Raw genomic sequence first — 22851 nt, 5'->3', positions numbered from 1 at the left:
ATGCACCCACAAAAAGGGGCATTCTCTGCACTGCTCCTTTGAGGAAATGCAAAAATGAATGCTCTATTGTCAAGTTGTGCAGTGATGAAATTGAGCTTTTTCAAGCCTTCCAAGTTCCAAAAGTTTGTAGCCGCCAAGTTGTGCAGTGATGAAATTGAGCTTTTTCAAGCCTTCCAAGTTCCAAAAGTTTGTAGCCGCCTGCGCTTCCATTCACTGGCTATGAAGTATTCACTTGCAGAGAATGCACAGCAGATTACAAGAAAATGCGTTTATTTACAAGTCTTCCACTTCTCACAAGGATCACCATTCACATTGTGGTCACATTCATTTATATAAACACTAAAACAAGCACCGCATCATAGCAGGCAGAAAAATCTGCAAGCTCAGTCAACGACAAGGAACAGTGAAAGCATCAAGAAAGTGTCGACGACACAGCCAAGCATGTTTATTAATGCGCAATGTAAACAGGTAATTTAAACCTTCACATTTCTCTATTCTATGTGAAAATGTCCAAGCTAGCATCCAAATACACCAACTGTTCCTCAATACCTGCAAGAACTCAATTTTTATGGACTCCAGGATGCCGTACTAATGAAAAAATTCTTTGGAACGTGCTAACTGCCATATCTATAATCAGCTAAAATGCAGCAAGCTCATCTCAGTTTAATGCAATAAATGCCGAAAGTATCACCAGTCAATGATGTGGTCGCAGGCAACAAATTTAAAACATAAAGACAGGTCACCGGGACCTCCTCTCCATACAACACTGCATTCTCTGTCCTTGAAATGCACCTAAAAAGCATGCTGAAGGCACAAAATGGCTGCAGGCATACAAAATATTGGCAGCAAACTGGACACCAACGGCACTTCAACAGCACATGGCAGGTCCAGGGTCAGATGCAACAAATTCCAAGGAACAGGCCCTGCATGAAAATAAGTATACGGTTACTGTTTCTGCACTCAAATGTATTATGTCTTATATGTCATGTCATAATTCACCTCTGTCCACAATACAAGTGGTTGCTAGACGGTCACCCTAGGGTTTTAGAGTGTAGCTGTACTCTTCGCACTGCAACTGCCAAGGTTATTCACTTTCGCATTTGACCTTGAGCTGCTGAAGTGGGCCTACAGCAAGCCTTCCTTGCCATACCACAGCGCTTCGTCGTCTTCTTTGTCCCTAGCACTACCTGGGGCCACTGAACAATCGTCTTGATCGCAGGCATGAAGATGTCATGTGACTAGGTGAGGGATTTAACAACTGCTTCACTGGAGCTTGGCTGCTATGGATGAGGTGGTCCGAGTACGTCACCTGATTAGGTAAAAATTAAATTTAAAATCTGGTTTCGCAGCCTCAGAATAATCTTACGGGCAACCTTGCACTTATTGTGGCCTTACAATTTACACACCACGTGATACCTGATCTGTTTGCTGAAAGACAATATTCAGCTTATCAAGAATCAAGAAACATATCAAGAATGCAATTACTGTTCAGTTTCCAATTAATCCATTTAAGGTGCATGCAAGTGCTTTAATACTACCTGTGACATAAGTTGGTTGACCTTGAGTCATATGTTGGGTAAATACCGGTCCTAGCTTCAGCAATGGTGTGCGTGTGCGTGCGCGCGCGCGTGCGTGTGTGTGTGCGTGTGCGTGTGCGCGTGTGTGTGTGTGCGCGTGTGCATGTGTGTTCCCTTAGGTGCAATAATCAACCAAGCTTCAAAAACTGCTCAACTTCTTACCCTCCTATAGAAGGTATTCAAGCAATGTCATTGAAGCCATTTTATGCTGTAGAGCGTAGCTTCAACATCACAAGCCGGATTAGGCAGCGATAAGGCAATTAGATAGCAACTGTGATGCAGGTGCATACTCCTTATAAGTCATATATGGCAGCAGCCAAGATCAATCTCCAGCTGCATGCATATTGCACTAACTTTTCCTAACAGGTCATGTACTTTTATGCAACTATGTATCATAACTGCTTCCTTCCTCAGATTCTTCCCACATTACATTTGTGTAACCATAGTCATGCCTCACTAACACTCCATTTTCATATTTGCTCCCTAGATGTAGAGCTTCCATAATAAGAAGACATACATTTTAAAAGCTCGACCTTCCAAAACAAAACCATCCATGGTTTGGGTTGTTTATAACAGAGGCTTTGATGAGAGGCATGACTAAACCAATTGCTAAACGCCTGCAGTAAAAGGGTAGTACAACAATTATGCTCAATTCGGGTCTTTGGTCATTCGGTAGTGGAGAACGGTTCTGCTGCAAGCTTATTCTTCCAGTGCTCTGTCAAGTGGTCTCATGCACTCAGCAAAGCAAGTTTCCTTTCTGCACATGATGGAATAATAGAGTGGCGAGCTAACAATGTAAAGACCAGGCGAAATATCCAGCTTTAATCATTCCTAATCTTTTGCCTTTTCTGCCAATGCAAAGTGTCACACCCACACAATCAAACTGAAAACTCTAATGCACCAGAGGCATTGATGACTGCCCATGATGACAGGCCTGTCTAGTGCCAGATATTTTGTCGCTGGCTTCAGTTGTACTTGCAGTAACCTTCACAGCCCTCCACAGCTGCTTGGTTTGGTCTGGTTTTGGGATTTAACGTCCAAAAGCGACTCAGGCTATGAGAGACGCCGTAGTGGAGGACTCCGGAAATTTTGACCACCTGGGGTTTTTTTAACATGCACCGACATCGCACAGCACATGGTCACCTAGCTTTTCACCTCCATCTAAAAGCAGCTGCCGCGGCCGAGATTCGATCCCACGTTCTTGGAATTGACCGAGTGGCCAGCCTCGCATCTACATCTTCCAGCATCCACTAGGAAAGCAATCTATAATTCAATTCCATATATAATGCAACTAAGTGTGCACTTATTTGCTGAAGGTGGAGAGACAACGAGAGAGGCATCTGCTTCCTGGGGATTGTCTCGTTTGTCCTTTTCTCTGTGCTCCTAAATTGAGCGAGCACTTATTTTAAAAGAACACGAACCAGCTATCCCATGAAAACCTCTTACTTCAAGCAAGCTGCTGAACTCACTGGCATGTTGCCCTAGCAGTGCTTTTGGTGGCCTGGAGAGATTATGGCAAAACTTTATGGTTGAAGAGAAGGTATTTGTACACAGCTGAAATTTTAACAATATTTTCACTACAAGGCATTTATGCATGCTTTTCGAACATATGCAGGTGTTTTTAAATCTTGATACGGTAAGACATTGTGCAAGAACACTGCATTTCACTCCTCTCCTAAAGAGTTCTGTGGTATCACCATCACTGGTGGCCCTTATGACAAGTTACATGACCACTCTCTCAACCAGTCGAGTCCACTACAGAATAAAAGCCCCTCCCTACGATAACCAATTAGCCCTGCACTATGCCAGCTGCAGCCTATCCCTGCAAATTTCTTAATTTTGTCCTCATCTGACTATGCTGTGTACGGCCTGCATCGTATTTCTTCCCTTTAGGTTTGGTTTGATCTGTAGGTTTTTGATGTCCCAAAGCTACTCAGGCTATGAGAGACACCGTAGTGGAGGACTTCGGAAATTTCGACCACCCGGGGTTCTTTACGCACACTGCACACGGGAGTCTTACTTTTTGCCTCCACCAAAAAGCGGCTGCAGCGGCCGGGATTCGATCCTGCATCCTTGGGCCTTTCCTTTAAGAATTCGCCAAGACCATCCATTAGCTTCTGTGTGCATCACATGCCCACCCTGTGCCCATTTCCTCCTCTCGATATTAACCGGGGTATCACAAACTCCAGCTAGTTTTTTTAGCCCGCTCAGCTCTTTTCCATCTCATAACTGGTACATTCCTAAAACTAAAATTGTACATAAGATTCACCACTGCCTGGTACATTAGCGAGCTTTACAAAAACATTGACTGTTCGATGTATTTGTTCCATGCTAGCCACAAGTTAGCAATGCTAGAAAAAAACCCATGAAAAAAAAAAAGAGAAGAAAAGACAATAACATTAGGACATTTTCAATCATAGACTATTGAACTTTCCTTTAAAAAATTGGATCCCAATTAAATTAATTGTGATTTCCGATTTCATGAGTGGACACTATTCTTTATGAGTAGATTCCGTGAGTGGTATATGCAAGGTTTTAGACCTTGAGAATTAACTGGGCAAAAACCAGTTGGAATCCTAATGGAGCCATTTTATCTGCTTGAAGATGCGCTGCCTGTGACATTTATTTTACAAAACTCAAATTAGGAGGGTTCCCTGCTTCGGTGGAATGCCATCAAGGAAAGCAATTGTGAGTCACACATCTATACAGTCAAAAGCTACTACAGTGAGCACAGTTATGTATCCACTGAACACAATCTTGTTCCTACTTGCATAGTAGTACATTTATTACACCCTCCTGCTGAGGCCAGTTACAACTGTCTGCTGAGTGAAATCATTTCAATCTTGTCCCATGATGAAGGAAATGATGAAAACAATTCAGCAGGTATTTAACCGATAATATCTCCTAAGTCACTGTTCTGAATTTGTAGAAAGAGGTATGAAAATTTCCTTGAAGGAAATCATTGTCTTCCAGTTAAAGTTTTCAATAGCAAAGTTAACTGGAATCTGATATTCCCGTTTTTGCTATGCGTGAGTTCAAACTGAGGATAAATGTGGAAGTGCAAATTCTAGCTCACAGGTCAACTGGAAAATGAGTCACGTGATACTGGGAATCCAATTCACACAACAAATTCAACTGAAAAACCTTAGAACATGAAAAACAGTCTAATTGGAATGGGCTCTAATTGGAAATTCAAATTAAACTGGAAAGAAAACTCAAAACTAAAATATCAGAATGGAAGCAGGAACTGTGCTCAGGAATGCGAGTTGAAATTTCAGAGCCATTTAGCACTTAAAAAAAGACCACCAACTGATACTGGAGCAACCAAGTTGGGGAGCCAATCCGTAATGCAAAATCAAGAAACAATGGTTTTCTGGATTTTCAATTGTTACCGCTTTAATTAAAACAGCCAATCGGTCCCACTTGTCCTGACTGGAATGTATACACTGACTTTCTCTATGCAGGAATTCATTTGCATGCTTTTCTCAAGTGCCACAACAAGACATTTTTCAATACAATGCAAAAAATGATGCAATAAGCAGCTCGATGACTAGCGCTCACCAACTGATCCTCACATACCGCCAGCTACTGTTGGCACTGAAACAAGCTGGTGTAGGGGGTGGTTCCTAACATTTTCACCTTAATAGAACCAAAAACAGACATGCTATGTTCCCAAAATACAGCACGAACTCGCACCATACTTTTTTTGAAAAACACCTGAGCCGCAAGTGCCCCGTATGTAAAATGTGTCGCAATTTTGCACCAAAGCTTTCAGCATGCCCCGCCGTGGTGATGCAATGTTAAGGCGCCCAACTACTGTGCTGGAGTACCCGAGTTCGATCCGAACTACTGCTGCCTGTGTTTAAATGGAGGCGAAACAAGTGCAGGTTAAAGATCCCCAGGAGGTCGAAATTACTCCGGAGCCTTCCACTAATGGCACCCATTTTTTTCTTTCCCCTTTCACTTCATACGGCAGGATTCAGGTGTCTACAGAACAAGTGTGACAGATACTGCACCTGTCCTTTCCTGTGAACCAATTATTATTAGATTTCAGCATATTGCTTCAACAGCAGACACGCGTGCCACAGTTTCAACGCTTATGAGTCACTTGACATTTGTGCAGACGCTGCACAGCAGGAGTTTACACTGCACACTAAAGCTTTCAACTGCGACTCTTGCAGTGGTGCCACTTTTCATGAACAGTGAAAACTGCTCTCTGTAAACCAAAAAGGAATCGAAAAGTGCGGCATGTGCTCACCTCCAAGTCACAGATGCACGGCCAGGCCACTAGCAACCCTTTAATAAAATTGGTAGCCCTCCGTCACTTGCGGCCATTGAGAGCGGTGGCAGGTTTCCTCGTTGTGGTCTTGGGGACCAAGTTACAGCGCGGAATGTGCCGTTCAGCAGCGGTCTCGTTGAACTTGCGCAGACACTTTGGGCACTGCACATAGTCGGGGTTCTCTGAAGGTGGCGGTGGAGGGAGGTCTGACAGCTTGCCGCCCGCGGCCAGGTGCTCTTGCACCACCCTTGCCTGGCGCACAGCGTTGAGGAACTCCTCATGCTTGGCACGCCAGTTCGGCTTCTTCAGCTGGGGTAAGAGGGGAGGGAACGGTTTGTCAGCATTTATTTGTCTTCCACACATGGGCAGTTCACATGTATAGTGTGGCTATTGGTATCACCAAGGTGACCTAGAATATAATGGATGCTGGATCACCAATGTTTAGCGCTGTCACTAGATTTTCTCAAGTGAGCCGTCTGGATAACTGTAGAGAGGGCCTAAGATATGTGCTTTCATGTACAGCCTCGTCCACTTCTAGCTATAACACGGTCACTGCTTTCAAAGCGTCATTGCGTCCGACTCGGCCACGCAATTTAGCTTAGTGGCAGGCATGTGAAGCAACACGCCCGGGTCCTTCCGAGCTTGCATCGCTTTGCATCGATATATGCCTACGTCGGGCGCAATGTTGCTTTGAAAGCAGTGACCGTGTTATAGCTAGAAGTGGACGACCCTGTACATACCTCCAAGGCTCTCTTCAACATACCGACTTCCTCTCTTTAGTATCAGCCTAAAACTTCCCTGACATGAATTATTGAGGACAGCAGTCTTTGTAGTTAATCTCATGCTTAAATTTTCCCCATTTACATGCAGCCACAACGTGTTCACAACTCCTTCTTAGACAGCTACAAGCTCTTACATGGTTCACACACCAATCCATTTGAAATTCCCAGAGCCCTCCATTATGGTGTCCTTCACATGGGATGTTAAACCATACAAACCAACTAAAACAATCCATTTCCACTCGCCTGGACCCGTGGCCTGATTTTCAATAACACAATGTCGTACGCGAGCTATAGAGGCAGGTTTGATTTCAACAGCATCGGTACTTCACATTTTCTCCCCAGTTAACAGTGTTCTTTTTCTCCCCTCGAGTTGCAAACTCGTTAGCACGATGTTTAAGCCACTTAAAGCATATCCAAAGTGTGATCTAGAACTAGTTTCCTTGCTCCATAAACCAGAAAGCATGAGTCAAAGGACACTTCGGATTCATATTCCCAGTTCTGAATGGCTAAAGCAACGCCATGATGGATTCGGTGCATCGAGTAGCAAAGATCGCAGGTAAGTAAAAATGGAGAGACCACAGCAACACTCAGCACCATATGAAAGTGTGTCTGCAAGCATAATGCGCCCTTTCTAATCTTGCTGGCCTGTTCACCGAATGAATGGCAATGGTAGGCATTTCCCTTTGTGACACGCGTAATCCATTTCTCAGAGCTTAGCAGGGCCTCCAAAGACCAAAAAAAATTGTTTTTTCATTATTGTGGTGTTTCGAAAACTTGTGAGCACTCATAGCACATGGTTGAGAGAGAGAATGGCTAACAGTGGAAACTTGAGTGGAAGATTAGAGGATCACACTGTTAGTGAACATCTGGCCTGCAAGCGAGCATGGCAGAAATGAAATCGGAATTAAGAAGACTGGGACGGGTGAACTAAGTGTTAAAGATGTGGCCATTTTACCTTTGAGATATGGTACACAGCCAACTTAATCATATGAAGTTTCTTGCCATTCTTGACCCCTTTGAGTGCCTTGGACAAGCATATGTCATTAATGCAGTTCTCGCTACTACAGTTCTGGACGAGCACAGAATTCCTGTCACAACTTACCCCAGTGTGAGCTCGTTATATATTGGCTCCAAGCTTGTCCTTTACCTTAGCTTGTCTTTTACTAGTTTAAAAATGTGCAGTAGGAAAACGGCATCCTTTGCTTCAGGGTAGACAGAATGAAAAAAGAAATAGCGTCAAAATAATTCATCATTCTCACCCACTGCCAATGTCAGCAGTGACTTGAAATGGAGATTACACACATTACAACCAGAGCTGTAAAATGGAAAACATACAAACATACTAAAATGCATGCACCTATACTAGCAGCACACACCAAGTTGTTGTAAAGCTTAGAAGCCATCACCCGAGTAATCCATGCAGACCATGCAGGATGCCAACACAACAGCCACTCACAGGCACTTCCTTCTTGTGGAGGCCCTTCTTGACAAAGGCCTCGGCCTCCGTCCCTTTGGTCCGCATCTTGGTGGCGTCAAAGACCTTCACCTTTTTGGTGGCCGCCTTCTGGCAGATGGTCCTGTGCTTCTCGATGCGGTCCTTGTTGAAACCCCGGCCACAGATGTCACACCGCTCCTGGTTCGGGCCCAACGGTCTGGCTTCGGGAGGCACAGAAGCCTTCGCTGCTGCCGGTGTCCTCAGTGGACTGCATGTGGCACCGTTCGCAGTTCGGGCCTGTCTTGCCGTTGTGGAAGGCTACAGGCACGATAGGATGGCAAATTTACATACAAGAAACCATGTACTCTTGGCCACAAAACTAGATACTGCATGTGCTGTTCACACTCTTGGAGTGAGTAAAATGCAATATGAAAGAAGGAAGAACCTCCTACCCTAAAATAAACAGACAAGTTTAGTTAGTTTTCTCAGTTAAGCTCTATCACAGAGGTGACAAAAAATGCAAATTCTTACTACCGCACTTATACTTAGGTGTGAAAAGAATTTGCTAGAGTCTTCCAAATATAAGAATGTACTACTCTAAACCCAGGCATAAACGTGACAACAAAAAGTTTGAACAGGGAGCATGTACAGGGTGATCCACTTCTAGCTATAACACGGCCACTGCTTTCGAAGCAGCATTGCGTCCGACCCGGCCATTCTATAAAGCTAGGCGGCAGGCCATGCGAAGCATCACCTCCGCGTACCACTGTGAATATATCGCTTTGCTTTGATAAGCGCCCGCATCTGACGCAATGCTGCTTTGAAAGCAGTGACCGTAGAAGTGGATCACCCTGTATGTGCCACGCTGTTAACATTTCTTATGAACATAATATGCATAACAGTTGAGGGCATGTTAGTTTACTGCCTTGATTTTTGTTCAACAAAGATCACAGTTGCAATGCGGCAAGTCTCCGCCAGCAACAAAAAGTTTAGATTTATTATGGCTTAATATTGGAATGCAGCCAAGGATGAAGAGTTCAACAGATTTTACAACTGCTGACAAGGAGAAAATTTTTATTGCAATTTACAAGCCACCAATGATCCACACAGTGTACAAGCAAACAAGGTAGTCAAAAGAGTAGAGCTGATAAATTTGGACAACACTAGAGAGGATTAATGCATGCACCTGAGTAAGGAAACAAACAAAAAAGATCAGAATTGTCAGTATTCAAGCATGTAAAGTTGTTTGCATAGGTGTACAAATGATGAGAATGAACAGTTCATAAGAACAAAAGTGACACCGTAGAAATGAAGGAGCGATTGGCAACAAGCGCTCGCAGGTTACATGTTCTTGGTTAAAAAAATCTACTGTATACACAGCTGCCTTGCAATTCGCTAGCTCGGTTTAGTTACCAGTGGATGAAGCACATTTTTTGTACCTTTCAGGTAAATCTGCAAATCCATGCCCTATAAAATTGTCCAATTAGTAGTGCCTTCTTTGTCATGAATGACCACTGGACTTGCTGGCCTCCTACAAACCACTTATGATTGGCTATCGTTAGCTAGACGATACCTCAAGTAAAACTGTCTCGGCAGTGTAACTTGCCTTCTTTGGCGTATCCACAGAGAGAGCTTTGGGAGTGGGTTTGGTTGCGACAGCTCTGTTTGAAGGCATGGCTGATGTTCGTGTTACTGTGGTGACTGTCTTCGCAGCTGGAGTGGAAGCGGGCTTGGCTGCAGGCTTTGAAGATCCCTGCAAGAAAAAACACTCATTGCTCAATCAATAGCAAGTTGGATGCAGTGCAAGTCACCCTTTCCGACTTTAATACCCAAGTACAGAAAAAAAGGAGACACATATGGCCTTGAACTTCATCCTCGTCAGCTAGCCACAGTAAGTAATGAAACAAGAGAGAAGCTCACCAATGGTGGTCCCTGAAGCTAAAAAAGACTAATTCCAAATCTGTCTAATCCCCTTATACATGCACAAGTCTCTGCATGCTTTTTAGGAGGAGCCACAGGGGACTTTAGATTGCCACTGCGCCTGTCATAATGCGCACGTCTGAAATGCGCAAGCCCCACTCTCGGGGTGGCCTATCTGGACAATCGCCGACTTGAATTAAGATTTCACTACAGGAAGTACTCTGTTGAAGAGCCCCACAAAGAAGTCACAAAACCTTCCTCTTATGTGATCTACTGTTTAATGTTGAAAAAGCATGGTGGCATTTCATACATTTTCCTCCTTTCTGTTTGCACCTTTGAGGTAATAACAGCTGCCTCCAGACAACCTCTGTATGACAGACAAACTGCAGAGAACCCCAAAAGAGATCTTGAAGCACAATCGAAAGGTTGCAAGGTAATTGCTACAGATCTGAAGCATATAAAAATGCTGCATGCTACAGCATAAGCTACTACTACACTGTCATGTACACTGCACCGCTTGTTGAATATTAATGTCAATCGAGGTGACAATATGCCTTTCCATTGCCATGTGGAAACCACAAGTTAATACCAATACAGGATTGGCCCTTTGGTTCTTGAAAAACTGTCCACAAAGTGTGTCTGCAACTACAAATCTTAAAAGCGTAACAACAAAATTACGATGAAAAAAGCAGAGACAAGCTGAGCTTGTATGCACAGCTATGGGATGTGACTTAAAAATTAGACAAATTCTTGAAAACAGCAAGTGCCTTACATGGATCACCATTACCTTGATGGCATGTCTCACTGCGATCTCATACTGAGACTGCTCTAATCCTACAAAGTGCAAGCGCACGTCTATACTTAGTCAGCAGACCACTACTGACTGCAGCTTTTAACGTAGCACAGGCTATAGTTTATTTTCACGCACAGCTTGGAAAAAAAATGGGGGGGGGGGGGGGGGGGCATCACTTGGACATTTCTTTTTATGTAAACATCCAGTTAGTGCAGCAGAACTGTTTCAATCCATTCTGAATTTATCTGCATTCTTTATGCACATTTTCTGTCCACATTAACACAGCAGAAATGCATGGGTACTGATATGGCCTGTATTTTTGCTTGTACCAACAGTAAGTTTCCATACATATTAACAAACTTTGTACACACTAAAAAGGTTACATCACTAAACAAAAGTCTGAACTGGAGCTGTCCCCAATAATTGCGGCCGTAATTGTGCAATTATGGGGCATGACTATGTATACAGCACCCTCAAAAATTGTGTCAGCAAATGGGTGCCTTTTCAACATTCCCAGCTGTCAAGGATTAATTTCTGGTGGCGCAAACTTGATAACAAAAACTTTTGCAAACAGACCCCGGCTTAAATGTTTCACCCTGTCCGCATGTGCTACATGGTTTGCAACATTATAGCTGCTGTCAAAGAGTGGTTAATTGTAATAAGTATTCCTCCCTGAAACATGTAAAGCATACAGAACTAAAAAGAACATACACAAGAGTTTTGATGTCCATTGGAGAGTTGCCGCAGCTGCGTCGTCGTCATGGTCATGAGAACACCACCCTTGACAACAGGTGGTAGAGTCTGCTGCGTAGGAGTTGCATGCGGCCGCGTGCCATTCGAAAGAGGGGTCCTTGCAGGTGATGCCCCGTTGGTCAGAGGCCTAGGTGTCCCGTTGTGTTGCCCTGCAAATATTGGTGAATTAAAGCGACAGACTCAGACTTTCTCGACAATTTTCTTCCTGCATCAACCAAAAACTCCTTTTATAAATAAAAGAATCCCCGACTGTGGCACTGAGTAAACTGGCAGAACAATTTAAAAAATAAATTTCCCCATATGATAGTCTCATTTTTGCAACAATAAATGGTGTCGACTCATCAAGGACACGCAATAATGTTAGTACTATAGCAACTCTATGCCACTCTTTGGACACCACTTGCACCAAGTGGCATGCAGCAGCAATATTGAGCATCACATCAACCAAGATGCATGGATTGGGTTAAAACCATAACGGAGATCGGCAAAACAGCTTCAAAGCGATTATCAATGATTAAATCTTGTGATATCTGTCACAGATACAGACAACCTTTTTTTTTGCCGGTAGCACCTTGGCTGAGTGATGGTCTGAATCACTTTTCTCTGTGTCAACGCTGCTGTTTCCTTTCTTAACTTGTGGCTACCATGGTGGATTATTGAATATGGCATTTCCATATCCATAGGATGGATCCATGGGATATTCATGATATTCATGGTATGGGTTCAGGGGATTGAATCTGCGGAAGGCACATACCTATGAATGGAGGCGAAATACATCGACACCCTTGTGCAGTAATTCTAAATATTTGATCAACCCTCTCTAGACTTTCCCACCCCCTATCTTTAGCTTCACAGTGCAGTTAGGGGGTGCATTGCAAAAACCTCAATGAATCTTTTTTGCCTTTATAAATGTATTTGTTCCAAGCAACACATGTCGAGTTGTGCTGAATGTTGCTAGATACCCAAACCCAAGAATGATTTCGCACATCAGGAAGAGCAAGACTGCCTACACTACACGACCAGCACTCTTATGTCAATCGTGTATCGCTATGCTGTGCCTTTCTTAGCTTTTCACCATACATTAATGAATGTGCCCAGTTTAGTTTTTCCCAATTATTTTTTTGCGTGCAACGAAATTTCAGTCACTGTCTTCTAATCCTTATCACATGGAAAGCAGCTGAGAAGAGGGGTTCAGCAATCCTTTGAACGTCTTTAGTTATTGGTCAGACATTGCCAAACACATGAAACTTGGCCTGCAACTTCTGCAATAAACCAAACATGCCACTCAGGAGCTCTCCCGAGGGATGGCAGCATATCACACTGGTGCAGAAACACAGTTTGGTTACGCGGTATCGGAACCTCTGAACTGGCGCAAAAACACTGACACAGCTTCCCTTCCCTTACTGGTTTTACAAAGAATTCACAAGTGATTTAGTAGGAAGCAAAAACTGCTCAGTGAAATAGATACCTATGAGCCTGCTCAAAACAGTAGTTAGCGTAAATAGCAGAAAAGACTATCCTATAAAAAGGCATGCCAGAAGAAGCCTTCTTGACAAAAGTGCTTCGAGAAATACCCCATGCTCTGAATGGTTATGCCGAAGATTCACAAAAATAGGAAAAACGTCCCAAATAAATAATTTATAACCGAACAGTAAGATAAAATTCTCTTTCTTTATACTTGGGCTACAAGTCCCACCAAACAGATGCTGAATGGAGCAGTGTAGTCATGGGGGAAGCACACAGCATGCGCAACCTTGGAATCTGTTGGAACGGTGAAACTGGCCTAATTGGAATGGGCTCATACTTGAAATAACCAGCGCAAAGCATCTAGCCTGGGAACATTTGAAGCACTGCATAACTGTACTATGACTAGCGCATATGTCAGAGCGTGCTCTGAATTACCATTTCTGATGGCTGAGGCATCCTTGTGAGCACTGCCATTTTGAAGCTTCCCATTGACACTGGCACGTGGAGTTGAGGCCGACAAAGGTGCAGCTGCTGGACTGAGGCCGTTCACCCTTGACGAAGGCGGAGGGGTAGCCACCTGCTTGGAAGCAGCTGTGGTCTTGGCAGCAGTGGATGTTGGTCCAGGGATCCTTGTCGGTCGAGGCAGGCCGCTACGTATCTGCAGGTTCTGCTGGAACTGGCTTCTCATCTGCTCCAGGCGTGAGGCCGACATGCTGCTGGTAGGTTATGACGTACCTGCTCCCCTGTAGTAAGGCAACTCGCAGTTAGCACTGTGTTCCATGATCACCTGCTTTACTGAGCATTTTCACACCGTCCTCACTGTGGCCAACAGAGTGCAGTGGGACAAGCAGAAATTAAACTTGCAAGCCTAGCTCATTGAGAGCATTAAAGGAGTATGGACACCTAATTTTTCGATTTGTGTTTTATCATTTGTAATGATGCCTAGGACATTACTGTACATGGATCACCACGTCACATTCGCCTACGGCTGCTGAATAATTTATAATCGAATTTCTTTTCTCACCTGTTTCAGTTTCAACAGCCGAGCGATGGCTGCGACGTCACAGTCAAGTCTAGGTCATGCGAGGGACTAAAATACAGATATATAATAATTGATATGTATTTGAATTCACTACAATGATAAAGCCAGCCTGCTCAAGAACCAGAATCACTACAAGCGAAGAATGAGCAATTATATCGCTATATTTGCATTCGTGCATCAAGACATGATTGTGACATTACAGCCATCTCTCGGCTGTTGAAACCGAAACTGGTGAGAAAAGAAAATTCAGTTATCAATTATTTAGCATAGGCGAAAACTGCATGCAAATCGATATACAGGAATGACTTACGATCATTAACAAGAAAAAAAATGCCATCAAAATTTGGTGTCTACTGTCCTTTAATGGGATGTTAAAATGCACTTCAGTTCACAAGCAACTTGGTAATTAGCTCACTGGCCATGTTTGTACAACTGATAGTGACTCGAGAATCATCCATTGTGGCAAAGTGGTTAACATGGTTTTTATAGCACAGGAATTCTGAATGGATTCAGTTCTTGAATGATTACCCACTGCAGTGCAGGCAGTATTCAGCACTTAGCCTCCTCAGATGATTAACAAGTCAAGCAGGAAAATAATTGACATTCGCTTAGCCAACAAAACAAACCACAGAAAGTGAAGGGAACTTTAATTGGCAGTTTTGGTCAATGGAAAATTAGTGATGTAATCATTTTAAGAAAGAAGAAAAAACAAGCACATGCCACAAGTAGGGCACAAACACATGACCTCCATGAGTTGTATGCTCTACCAACTGAGCTATAGTAGTAGGTGTTAAGCTTTTACTTTTGTGGTTGTGTTTTATGTCATTTAACCTTGTAGATTACCAGCAGCACCCGTGACTATAGCGACAAACAATGTCCTGTATTACCACCAATGCCACGTGCAAAGTATTTGGACAGTGAGGGCGACTTCATGCTCTGCACAGACCCTCTTACAGTAATCAGTCATCAAATATCAACATCATGCATCCATCAATATTTCAATTGTGCACACTGAATGTATAGGCCTAGGTTCAAAGTCATTTTATGTGATTATATTTTTATTGTCCCAGTCAATAGAGAAATTTCCAACTGATACCAATTTGAGAATTTTCAATCATAAATTAGCACGCAGCTGGACCAATTGAGATTTTCCCAATTCCAGAAATTAGGTCTAATACAGGTAATATTGCGCCAAACAGACGCTCACAAAATGTAGGTATCTCTATATTAAGGTGCGCAAAATGCTGAACATGAGCGATATTAAGGTGCAAAAGAAAGCTCGACCTGTGAGGACGACACCCTAAAGTGCAGACATGGTTACGAAGGAATGGAAATTGCGACAACTATGCATGCCTCTATAGAAATCAAGCCAAGAAAATGAGGGACATGCGCATAATGTCAAATGCTGCTAACATTAGCTGAACACATATTCATGAAACACACATTTCCTCCCACATACCTATTCCATATATACGACTGCCATATTGGGGCTAGTGATGCCTGTCAGTTGAGTGCAGTTATTAAAGTTAATTTGAACTGCGGAAAAAGCCCAAATGACATGCCGACTGTTGCCCCGCAAAACAAACTGTAATATGCTACTATCTCAGTTATTTAAATCGTTCACTTATTCATGCCGAATTTCGGCACACAGATAGCATACAACAGTCTACTGTTTTTAATACCAGTTTAGATTACGTACGCCCGTCAAATTTGATCACAATTTATTCAAAATCAATGTCATCTGCAGCATAGGCGGCCAAAAAGAAGGCTTCCTATGGGTTGCCAATGCTGCCGATGACATGGATTTCTAATGAACTCTGATCTAATCAAGCAAAGGCATCATCCAAATTGGTATTAAAAAGTGATAGACGGTGGTATACTGTCCATGTGCAGAATTTCAGCGTGAAGAACTGAGCGATTAAACCGATAGAATCATATTACCGTCTGCATTTAGCATTGCAACACTCATTACAATCTGCCTTTTTCACAAGGCCACTCTGCGCCTGTGCAGTTCTAACTTCTTCGTCTCTGTGACTAGCGCAACCGAAGCTAATCGCGGAAGCCATGCGCAGTTCACATTAGTGGCGAGCATATCCGACAGATAGCAGTAGCTGTCAAGTACACACATCGCCACTTGGCAGGTGGCTGCGTCTCCCAAGGATGTTTTCAACCAGCAGAAGACTAATTTTCAACCACTCCCCACAGGGCGCCACATCTTATGAAAATCGCAGATTTAGCATAGCGGTTAAAGACTTACTTTAATGTGTAATATAACAACCCTGTTCATTTTGCCGCATTTGTCAAATATGCAGATGTTCATATTGGATGCAGTTGGCAGACCAAATGGTTGTACAGCCAAACCCACATACAATATTGCAGTGCCAAGAAAATATTGTTATAATAACTGTTCCAATCGGGCTAATAAGAAACAAGAAAGAAAAGTTGACAAACTTGGAAAATTTCATTCAGGGGGAACTAGCTTACAGCTTTCACTTATTTGCTGGTAGAAACCTGTAATAAGTAAGCTTTGACTGCTTCACGGAAATCCAGACAACTCTGCAGGGCGTCAATTTCTGCAAGCAGCCAAGCGAAATGTTTTTAGCGCAGAACAAGTCCAGCAGGGACTTGATTATTTTTACAACTTCGTGATATGGTTTGGCTTGCACGGTCGCATCGTTTACAAGTCGGTCTTTCCTGTTAGGATTGGAGCTCAGTGACCAAATTTGTCGAATGATAATCTATTACAGCATTGTTATATGCGGGTTATTTCACCATATAACACATGGTACAACTGACAGTGCTAAGGCTGTACATTGTTGTATCCAATATATTGCTCAAAGCAATGCTGTTATATGAGGGTTTGACTGTATATATGGCAAACTAGGCTTGCCAAATAGCTCCAATTAAAAAGTCATGTTGCACTCAATTGGTTTCAATCCTGACTCAATCATGACCAATCTGAAGGAAATGATTTCCCCTCTGGTCCCAACTAGGTAGTTTTTTTTTTTTTTTTTTTTCATTGGATTATTATCTCTTATACAAACAAGGCACTAGATTAAAAAATATCTGCAGTGTGTGCAACCATTCTTAATTCAGAATGCGCACAGATCAAGCTGTCCGGCGACTATGGACTTTTAATATTTGCGATTTAGCAGTAGGTGAATGAAATTCAGCACCATTTAAATGCCCAGGCCTTTGGGTACTCTTATTTGTTGACCTCAAAAGATGAAAGGACAGAAGTTCTAATTGGGCAGTTTCCCAAGCACTAGACCCCATTTTACCTTTGCTATATGAGCAATCAATAGATACAGGATAGCAGCTAAAGAAAGCAACTAGGAAATGGCAACACACAAGATATGAAGGGGAAAAAAATTACCGTTATTCACTCTCAGATAATAGGCGAAAAGCAGAAAGTGACACTGCAAGTGTTCCCGCATAAAATAGACACAATTGGTAGACTTTCTTCAGGCGTACCCTTTTCAGCTGGATTGACTTTTTCCTGCTGGAAATTTTTCAGCTGGAGCTTGACTGGATGCGTACATTTTCCAGCTAGAAACATTCCAGCTGGACATGATTTCTGGTTCCATAATCGAGCAGGAAAGCGGTTTTTTTTTTTTTTTTTTTTCGCTTGGGTTAACTGTCTAAATCCTTATACATATGTTACAATTTATGCTCGGGGTCTAATATCCCAGATAATACGGGTAGTATGGGGTTGACGAGATATCGTATGTTGTTAAATGAAGAAAACGAAACCATCTGTACAGCAAAAAAAAAAAAAAAAAAAAAAAAAAATTACTCTAAAAAGGAACCTGAACTGAAAGCGCCAGCTGCGCATATGACACCTTCAAGAGTACCCAGAAGTTTCGGCGTTAATGCTGCCAAGAAAACAAGGTGCATATAATAGACCACGAAAGCTGCGCCTCGACGACGCTCTTCCCCCGTAAACGGCGGAACGCGACCTGCGCTGAGTCATCGCGACCAGCAGCGGACGCTGGCTGCTTGGCCTTTGTTGCGATCCTCTGGCAACAAATCTGCAGGTGGGGACGCTCTTTCATATCGTGACGGTGGCCTTGGCGGAACGTCGGTCGACGTCGCCGCGTAGCTACAAAGCGTAGCGAGAGGCGATCAGCACGTACCCACGTACTGTAGCCAGACCGGACGAGACAGGCACACACTACGCCCGTGTGCACATCGTTATCGCGACGCTTACGCGGCATTTTTTTTTTTTTTTTTTGTGTTCCCTGGGGCTCGAGACGAACGAGCGCAGGCTGACACTTTTTGAAGCTCGACAAATATGGCTGGCGAAAACCGGCAGGTCCAGGGCCAGACCACGACGTCTCGTTTGCGCGACGCGTTGCTGACGGCGCTCCCGGCATCAGAAGCAGACGACGCGCGCAGCCCTCCTCTCCCACGAGTCCCCCTCAACCTCCCGAATTCCGTAATTTCCGGAATATAGTCCGCACCCTGTACGAGAGGTGCATTAGCAGAAAAAAAGAAAAAAAAAAAGAGTGCTGTATACCCAGCCACTAAATAGGCTGTAGAGGGTCCAGATGCACAACTAAAAAAATTTGACTTAAAATTAGCGAAAAATCTAACGAATCAGCAACCATGAAAAACAAACCGTACCATGTGACATGCCTTACATGTAATCATACACGTGCTCCCACTTGAACAGTGGAAAGGTGAATTATCAAGATAGCATATAATCAAGAATCAATTCAGATTCACAGTAGAATCTCGCATTCATCTTTGGTACTGAAAAAGCACACGCACACAAAACAATTAAGACAGGCGCTTGTCCCGCGGTTTGTTTCCTGTTCGCGTGTGACCTTTCACATCATTCGTTGAGAAATTGTAGGACTGGGCAAGGAATAAATTCACGATACCATGCTCGAAGCTGTAAAGGCACAAGCTTAACGAGTAGATTTTAGTTCGCTCTGATTTATACACCCGCGGGACCTATAATTCTGGTTCGACGTGTAATTTGAGGTTTTCTAGGGAGGGGGCGAGCAATTTTCGGTGCCTCCGTCTCCCCCCCCCCCCCCCCTTTTTTTTTCTGGTAAAGGAAAATATATATCAATGCGCTTGTCATTAGAGTAAAATTTAACTTAGTTTCGCCTTTTGGATTTCGATTAGGCGCTTTCTACGTGAACAACTGCCCCAGTGGCTCCTAAGTGGCACTCAGCGCTTGACCATAAGCCGTAGTATCCAAACCCAACCTCCGCATTTCGATGTACTCAGAGCAGACAGTACTAGGCACTTGACATATTACGCGCATCGAAATTACTCCGGCATCCCTCGCAAAAGATGTCCCCTGCGTCGTCAAAAACTATATTTTTTTCTGTTTCTCGCTTTGAATGTATGCAAGCTCCGTTTCCAATTCTTTTACAAGGGTGATTTCGAAAAATAACAGGTGTCTAGTACACCATTATATAGTAGGGACGACCCGTGCTGCTAGCACTTAAATGTTTGTATATAGTGCACGGGCTATAATCGTGAAGATACGGTACCTTGCTCATGAGCATAGCCAGTCGTACAAAGCAGCCAGCCTAACTTCCCCGGCCGCTTTTGTTTGAATTTTGAGCACTTCCTGTTCACGGCCACTTGCTCCTTAAAGTCGTTCGGAGGACGTGTTGAAGCAGACCGCAGCGAACGAAACAAATTGAGGACACTGCCCGGCCGCTCGACGACCGCTTCACACTCGCCGGCCCGCTGTTTCGCAAAGGCAGAAAGAAACCGTGTTAGCCGCCCGGGTTCTTTAGTCTTTTTTTAATTTTGCTGCTTACGGGCGAGTAATGAGTCTACGCGGAAAGCAGTGCCGGCGCTCGCAAGAAAGCTTTGAGAGCAAGGTTCTCCCCACCCGTAGTATGAGCGCAGCTCTTTTATGAGCCGTCGCAAGGCTATCCCGTGTCCTTATCTCGTCATATAACGAAATATAGGAGCGGTCTAGTAATTGCACCCACTGTGCTCGAAGAGAAACTGCACTGACCGCAAAATAAGGCACCAGAGAATCGGAGAGGGGTGATAAACCAAAAATAGTATAACCAGCAGTTTCATAAATCTTTTTAAGGCGCAAAAAACAGACAAGACACATAGGTAGGTGACAGGACGAAGCGTCACCTACCTATTTGTCTTGTCTGTTTTTTTTTTTTTTTGCTGTTGTTGCGCCTTAAAACTATTTAATTATGAACCGAAATCAACAAGCCCAGCAGCAAGTGCTTTTAGGCCTGCAGTTTCATACGCACGCGCGCGCACGCATGCACACACAAAGAAAAAAAAAAAAATCTCGCACCACTAGAACAAGATTTCTTTTTGTATCAAGCAAGACCCATTATGGAATGTAAAATAGAAAAAAAAAAAAGGGTAAGGTGTTAACTGCTGAAGATTTAACCAGAAGCGTCGAGTACGCTTTTCAGACGAAAAAATAAATAAACTAGCGAAAGCAAGGGAGATTCTAGAGAATTGAATATGACCGAGTATGCTTTCCGTACTCATTCAAATGTTCCTGGCAGTTTGAAATTGTTGCGCAGACAATGTTATCACTACTACAATAGCGTTCAGTGCTGAGTCAAGATAGATTGATACGCCGCGCTTCGTAAGCCGTCTTAGATAAGAGGCTGCCGACACGGCATACAATATCTGTTGATGTCACAGCAGTACTACCGTTCGCTCTCGAAACATGTGATTGCACAAGAAGTGATGACAAATTGCTGTGCGTATTTTCGTTGCGGGAGAAAATATTGTGATAAATGAAATACGTTACTACCAGGCGATTTGAGAGGGATGCTGTCATCGCAAGTTGCTGCAGGGATCAACGCGCGCAGCAGATCGATAAAGCATGTGTTAACAATGCGCTATAGCTGCAGTTGGTGTAAAAATTGAGCGGTTAGCATCTGGAACGCGCTAAAGTTCAGAAGTGCAAGATGCCGGGCTAGTTGGTACTGCATAATGAAATAAAACAGCGCTAGGAACAGGACGAAAAAGCCCCTCTAGCACGCGCAGCTCTACCTCAAGGCACAGAATGCAAATCCCTTAACGAATATAAAACCTCTGTGCGACACTGATATAATTGCATAGACCCAATCACAACGGCCTCGAACGTGTTTGTTTCCTATATTACGAGCTAGTTATTCTAAAACACCAGCATAAAAAAAGGGTCGTCCTACATTAGCGCTGCCTATCAAGGCTGATAACCCTTTGTGTCCTGTTTCGCTGCTACGAAGGTGGATTAGATAGTGAAACTCGGTCAGAGTCAGACTGCCATTCATTCCACACCACTATCTAGAATCCGCTCCGCGCACATCACAATGGCCCCAGAGAGAGCGAGAGCCTTGAATGCCGGCAGGAGAGCCGACATAGCAAAGATAGCGCATACCTGCGCTGCTTAGTGGCGAGAATATCGACGAAGGGCCCAACAATAAAACCCAAGAGGAGGCTACTAAGCGCCAACGGCATAGCCGACGAAAGGCCACGTATGACTCACAACTATGCTGTTCTCAGAGCAACGAAGCGTGTCTCGCGTCGCCGGCAAACCGAATACGAGACTGAGCACCGTCGGCACCGTCATCTGCCGTCAGCCCCTCCCGCAGTTCGTATTTAGGATCCCGACGACCCGCCGAGTCGACCTGATAGCGCGGAAGACGCTGACAATAGCGGAAAGGCGGCTACGCCCGGCGCTAAAGAAAGCCGCGCTGCGCTTCAGCGCCTCGAGCGAACTGTCACTTGAAGCCAACGTGTGCGAGTTCACAACACAGAAAGACATTGCACTCGGCGGCCACAAAATGACCACATTATGTTACTCACGGCTTCGATATGCTTGCACGTCCACGTCTAGCACACTCGGAACAATCCTGAAGCGGCACACAGCTTGAACTGTTCACGGAAATGAATAGCGGCGAGCGCGAGCGACAAAACACTGCAGGCTTTTCCGCCTGCTCCACTGACATCCATGCGAGGCGCCGCTGCCGAACTGAACCGCCGGCCGGCGCGTCGACCAACCGGCAAGCGGAAAGCGAATCACGTGGCGCGCGCTACCCTATCATAGTGCTCCGTTTCTTCCGGAGTGGCTCGGGAAGGAGTCGGAGCGAGAGCGGTAGAGAAGAGAAAAGAGATATGGTGCGAGATTTGAATAAAAAAAAACAAACAAATGACGTTGGCGTGTAAATTTTTGCGGAGCAAACCATTCACACCGCTGGGACGTGGCAGTCCATATTTTTCACCCTGCCTAGATCGTACACCTGCTACCTGTGTATACGTGCGTACGCAGGTTTGCAGCAGATTTGTGAAATACGCTTTGTGAGCACTCGTAACCATTTCTCAACCGACAGTTTTGCGTACAACTATATGCGAGTGTTCAGCCCGTCAAATTGTGTTCACGTCTGCTGAGTTTCCACGGAAACATTGACAAAGCTGCAGAATAAAAATGGAGCGGTTAAGCTGGGATAAAACTTCGATTACTCCGCCTTTAATGAGACTTCTATTAAGCGAGTTTTCTTTTTCTTTTGTAACAGGAAGAGCGACACTGTTTAGTCAAGCATTAGATAGACGGCGTCGCCTTGTGCCAAGCACTATTATACACTGCCAAAATATTCATCCATGCGTCGAAAGAAGAGTGGATAAAATGCCAAGGCTATTGCGATAAAAATGCCAACAACGGTACGATGAACCCGTGTTATGCTTTTCGTCACTGCCAGTGCACAGCCTTCAGAAAAACCACAACACAATGCCCGTCCTCCAAAAGGGAAGAAAGAGACTCCATTGTGGCCGTCTTCCGTAATACTAGACGGCCGCCTAGCCGGCTGTA

The 22851-nt window shown here is 44.0% G+C and overlaps 1 protein-coding gene across 2 annotated transcripts; it reads right to left on the bottom strand.

Moving 5' to 3' along the window:
* Positions 1-253: 253 nt before the first annotated feature.
* On the bottom strand, positions 254-22028 carry LOC146176047 (uncharacterized). 2 transcript variants are annotated; one of them, XM_084582376.1, is made up of 7 exons: positions 21852-22028; positions 13442-13749; positions 11498-11688; positions 9680-9826; positions 8095-8391; positions 5836-6165; positions 254-923 (listed from the first exon to the last, which is right to left on the bottom strand). In XM_084582376.1, the coding sequence occupies exons 2-6, from the start codon at positions 13716-13718 to the stop codon at positions 5899-5901; spliced, it is 1179 nt and encodes a 392-aa protein (XP_084438502.1). In that variant the 5' UTR covers positions 13719-13749; positions 21852-22028; the 3' UTR covers positions 254-923; positions 5836-5898. The 2 variants fall into 2 exon arrangements, with proteins under 2 accessions (XP_084438502.1, XP_084438504.1); XM_084582378.1 differs by lacking the exon at positions 21852-22028 and adding an exon at positions 21532-21644.
* Positions 22029-22851: the final 823 nt, after the last annotated feature.

This window comes from Amblyomma maculatum, chromosome 10 (assembly GCF_055883805.1).
Source record: "Amblyomma maculatum isolate TAMU_Amacu chromosome 10, ASM5588380v1, whole genome shotgun sequence".
NCBI classification, from domain to species: Eukaryota; Metazoa; Arthropoda; class Arachnida; order Ixodida; family Ixodidae; genus Amblyomma; species Amblyomma maculatum.
The sequence above is the reverse complement of the archived record's forward strand: the minus strand, read 5'-3'. Positions and strand labels throughout refer to the sequence as shown.